This window comes from Myotis brandtii, unplaced genomic scaffold (genome assembly GCF_000412655.1).
Source record: "Myotis brandtii unplaced genomic scaffold, ASM41265v1 scaffold5496, whole genome shotgun sequence".
Classification (NCBI taxonomy): Eukaryota; Metazoa; Chordata; class Mammalia; order Chiroptera; family Vespertilionidae; genus Myotis; species Myotis brandtii.
The window spans coordinates 6,538-11,786 of NW_005370040.1; the positions used below are offsets into that span (position 1 = coordinate 6,538).

At 50.4% G+C, this 5,249-nt stretch overlaps 1 protein-coding gene across 1 annotated transcript; it reads right to left on the reverse strand.

Moving 5' to 3' along the window:
• Window positions 1-1,654: 1,654 nt before the first annotated feature.
• Window positions 1,655-5,132, reverse strand: LOC106728162 (kallikrein-7-like; the record flags this gene model as incomplete). The annotated part of the gene is made up of 3 exons (XM_014549357.1): window positions 1,655-1,810; window positions 3,905-4,044; window positions 4,885-5,132. Coding segments are annotated over 3 exons (544 nt in total), but the record flags the coding sequence as incomplete, so codon positions are not given.
• Between the last annotated feature and the right edge of the window lie 117 nt (window positions 5,133-5,249).

The following is a 5,249-nucleotide window of genomic DNA, read 5'->3' on the forward strand; positions in this document are numbered from 1 at the left end:
CCCACTGTTCTCTCTTCCTCCAAACTCTGGTGCTCACTTGTGGCAGGTCCTCAATGGACTCCGGTGTGTGTCTTCGTGCCAGCGCCATCCTTTCTGAAAACCTGCTTCCTCTCTCCTCATTTGTCACCGGTGACATGCTCAGAACCACTCTGCACATGTGTGAAGTAGTAGGCATTTCTGTTCTCCATTCCTCCTCCTCCTCCTTCTTCTTCTTCTTCTTCTTCTTCTTCTTCTTCTTCTTCTTCTTCTTCTTCTTCTTCTTCTTCTTCTTCTTCTTCTTCTTCTTCTTCTTCTTCTTCTTCTTCTTCTTCTTCTTCTTCTTCTTCTTCTTCTAGGAACACGCCACTGTGTCACTGGGAGCAGGAGGCAGGATGAGATTCCAAAATCAGTTCATTTTCCTTTCCCACCTCCCTCTGTGAAGGTCTCCTAGCCCCAACGTTGGCTCCTCAGAAGTCCCCACAGTATTGTTCAGGTTGTAGAGGTGCACGGGGCACAGAGAGGGACATGGAAGAAAGGAGGCACCCAGGACTCCGTCCACAGGCAGTTTGCTACATGCTCTTAATCTGAGACTATTTCTTTTTACATGGTGACGATCGCACACATATATGAATTTTGTTTCTTTTTGTTTTTGCATTTAACATAAGACAGCATATGCATTCTGACGTGACACTCACAGTTTTGCATAATTATTATCTTGAACAGAGTCATTAGTCTCCTGGCCCACATCCCTTTGTTGTTGACATAAGCCATGGAATACTTCAGGACAGGTTCCGCATTTCCACTGTTTTGCTAGGACAGATAATGTGTGGGGCGTAGCTACAGTGTTTGCACGCATCAAGCCTTGGACTGAGGAGAGGGCACAGTCCTCTCATGGCCACGTGCAAGTCCCAACTTGGATGGCAGGGCCCTCCCAGCACAATGATAGCCAACAGCTGTATTTGTAAGCTTGAACCTATGGTCCGAATTCTTGGCCCCACGTGCCTGAGTGACCTGGGCTTGATAGAGTTCAGGTGCATGTAGTTGAGTGCGACTGAAACCCATGAGAATGTTGTAAACATCTTGACCACGCCCTTACATTGCTTCCTGGCACCTGCTATAAAATAAAGACATGGCTTGTCGGCGCTGGCGCTGTCTCTCTCCACCCAAGTAGGCAGCGTCCCACCGAGACCCTGCTTTCATTCTCTTGTCTGTCTTTTCTAAGCCTTTCACCGCCCCCACACAGGGTCACTGACCCAGGCTGAGCTGGCATGGCACATAAGGCGCCCTGGGGCTGAGTATGCCATGGCAGTGCCGGCTCCCCCACAATGTTGTGATGAATTCGAACCTTACCCACATTTCGGATTTACCACAATTCCTAGGTAAAAAGCGATGAATGAGACTGTGGACTCACCTTGCCTAACCTTGTGTCTTAAGAATTGTTCTCCTACTTCGGCTGGAGAACATGGCGGGGGTCTCCCCGTATCTTCACCAGATCGACGTTTTTGTGTTTTATGTTTAGCTCATAGGTTTTTGCAAATTTTTATTAGAATGCTGTTGACGTTTTCATATGACTTTAAAAATAATAGAGTCAAATACGGCTGCAAGTCAGGGATGTCTTTATTTCTGGGAAGGCCCTGTTCAGGGCATAGGGACGGAAGATGAAAGTATGGAGAGATTAGGAATTGGCTTTCATGGTATCATACAGCCATTTGCGGTACATGCATATGCGGGTGTATATCACTGGCTCAAAGGGCAGGATACAAGGGAAATGGCCGGCGGACACCACGCCTTGCAGGGAACCTTCGCAAATCAGCGGACTCCCGGAGTCACCCTGGAGGGGAGAGAGCAGATTAGCTTTGATTTCAAAATAACCAGCAATTAGGCCCCACAGACACCAGACTTATCGGGCCTTTATCCTGCCAGAACACAGCCTTCCACCCTGGCCAATGGGAAGAGACTCATTGTCTGTGTGAACCAATGGCAGAGCAGGAATGAATGCTATCAAGGAGAGGACCAACCAGGTTTTTGGAAGACATTGGCTTGAGCCCTAGTCAATTACAGGTAGAGGGCGGGGCTTCCAGGAAGTCAGAGCCCCATTTATTTGTCAAGCTCCTGGGAGAGGAAGCATTACCCCCAGGGAATCCCATACATTGCCTTTCCCAGGATGGAGGACAGGGTAGTCCTGGATACCAAGGGTGGGACCAATGCCCTAATTTACAGGCTCTAGTGCTAAATAAAAGTTAGGACCACCAGGTTCAAATATAGGAAGTTTAAGAAAAGCGAGTGCGTTAAACCCATTGCGGGACTGTCCCGAGTTTGCGACTCTGTGTCCCTGCACAGTTTGCAGAAATATGAATCAAGTCCTCAGTGGGGAACCAGGGCGAACCCCCCATTTTTAGGACATTCAACCTTGTCCCATCACCTCTCTTCCTAAAACACACCATTTCACCACCCCTGAAAGCTTAGAGTGCAGATGTCAGCAAGATAGTGGGGGTACAAAGAGGCAAAGGATGAAAGAGAGAGAGAGAGGGATGGAGAGAAGAAAGGGAAGGATGAAAGAGACAGAGAAGCAGAAGGTTGGGGGTAAGGAATGAGGCAGAGATGGAGAAAATAAAAGAAAATTGACAGAGGCTGGAGAGAGAGGCAGAGAGGCAGGGACGGAGGAAGGGAGGGAGGGGGAGAGAGAGAGAGATAGAGATATCACAACACAGAACACAGAGGGAACCAGAAAATGAAATGAGATGTGAGGATTTAGCTGCTTTGGCTCAGTGAATAGAGCATTGACCTGCAGACCGAAGGGTCCCATATTTGATTCCAGTCAAGGACCCATGCCTGGGTTGCAGACTCGATCCCCAGTGGGGGGCGTGCAGGAGGCAGCCAATCAATGATTTTCTGTCATCATTGTTGTTTCGCTCTCTCCCTCCCCCTTCCTCTCTGCAATCAATAAAAATAGTAGAAATAAAAAGAAGTGAGGTGTGAGGAGAGATGAGGGGAGAGGGTTCTGAGAGTCAGAGAGGAGGTTACAGAGATGAGGAAGGGAGAACAAACAGGAGGGGCTCCTTCTTTCTTCAGAATTAGAACCAGATACACAGACATAGAAGCAGGGCATGAGCCTCAGGCGCATCTCATTGACTGCAACAGACATTTTAAGGCCGATTTTAAAAATCAAATTTAATATGAAAAAAATCAATGAGGAACCTACTTTCCAGTTTTTTGTTTTCTGTTTTTAATTTTTTCTTTATTTCAGAAAGGAAGGGAGAGGGAGAGAGAGATAGAAAGGACAATTAGAGAGAATCATTGATTGGCTGCCTCCTGTACGCCCCCTACTGGGCATTGAGCCTGCTATCTGGCCATGTGCCCTTGACTGGAATTGAACCTGGGACCCTCCAGTTTGCAGGACGATGCCGGATCCACTGAGCCAAACCGGCTAGGGCTGTATGTCAGTTTTAGATAAAGACTGGGTCATTACAGTGCTGTCTGAATCACATAGAAGCCCGAAGCAAATGGGAAATGCAGCCCACTCTGGTTGCTGTTTTTGTTGAAAATTCTGATGCTTTGCTCATCATAAATTATTTTTTAAATATTTCATTGGAATATGATATTTCCTGGTCACTGAGCTTTTGGTGAGCCCTTAAAGCTTGTGCTTGTAGCCAGTACCTCACTGCCCTCCCCATAGTCCCAGCCCCATTCCCACCCCCAGTTTCTATCCTTCAGCTTTGTGCCCGCCCCCAAGGCCACGCAGGCCCCCGTGGGCTCCCACCCTGACCCGGGCAGAGAACTGAATATAGAGAGCCAGGAAAGTGGGGCTGGTAAGGTGTGAGGGAAGGCTCAGCACCAGGGTCAGGCCCTGGCACACTGGGTGGAGGGGGAGACAGGCCTGGGCTGAGAAGAAGCTGAACCCAGGGCGGGGGAGGAGGGGACTCACTCTGCAGATGTCTGAGAGCCCGTCGGGGGCAGCCGCACAGAGCATGTGGTATTTCAACAGGGTCCAGTAAGTCTGCTTGCAGTCCCGGAAGGAGGTGATGTTGACATTTGAGCACATGAGCTCTGATGGATGTGTTGCTGCTGCAGAAGTTGGGGGGGAGGGAGGGGCAGTCAGAGGCTGGGTCCTGTGGACCTGTGGGTGCTGACGTAAAAGAATGGGGACCCTGGACATGGAAAGAGGAGGAGCTGGGTGACCCAATACGATGGTTATGAAAAGGGTCCTATTTCTTGGACTTCCGGGTCTTCGGAAGGAAGGGACCTGTGTCTGAACTTCTGGGTTTGAACGTACTGTGCTGAGTGGCCCTCTTATAGCACACCCGCCCCACTCCAACTCTCAGGGTCCTGGAGTTCAGCTGAACCCAGCTCTGGGGTTACCTTCCCTGCATTTGCTCTTATCTGGAACCCCTGAGGCAGCTAAAGCCAGATGCCCGCACTCTACCTCCGCCCTCATTCCTGAGGCCAGGTAAAGGGGTTGAACTCCGCAAGTTCCAGCTCCACCATCCCTAGTGGCATCTACCAAGGGACGGACGAGGTGCTGGCATTGAGGGACACCTCATGGGTAGAGGGGAGCTGGGGACCAGGTCTCCTTTAGTCTGAGGGAGAAGGGGCCTGAAGGCCAAACCTCCTGGGTCTGTGGGTGGAAGTGGCTGTGACCCTAAACACTTGGCTCTGATTGAGGTGGTGACTGGGGTTCTAAACTCCTGGGTCTGTGGGATGGAGGCCTGGCGGGAGATAAGTCTAAAGGTCAGGTTTCCGGATCTGATGGTGCAGAGCCTGGGGGTCTGGCTTCCTGGGTGTGAGAAAGGAGCTGTTTGGGGAGGGGGTGTGGTGATTGATACCTTGGGACTGTCTCCTGTGTCTGAGGCCTGAGAAAGAAGGGAGCTGGGACCTTGGTGACTGGGGTCGCAGCGGCAGCCTCACCTGCATCCCCGGTGGTGACGCCCCAGCCAGACACAGTGCAGCTTTTCCCAACGCCTTTGCATCTGGACGGTAGGTCAATTGTGTTCACAGTAGGCGAGAGCGTGGCTGGGCTGCTCAGCTTCACCAGCATGATGTCATGATAATCGGTGCGGTTGTTATACCGGGGGTGGACGAAGGACTGTGTGGCCCTGATCCTCTGGGCACCCGCATCAACGAGAAGATCACTACCCATTTGCACAATATACTCACTTAAAAAAAAAAAAGTAACGATCAGAGGGAGACTCTGTGATTGAGAGAAGGGTACATAGACCCAGAGTTAAGAGGACAGAGGCCCAGAGAAAGAAAGAGAGAGAGAGAGAGAGAGA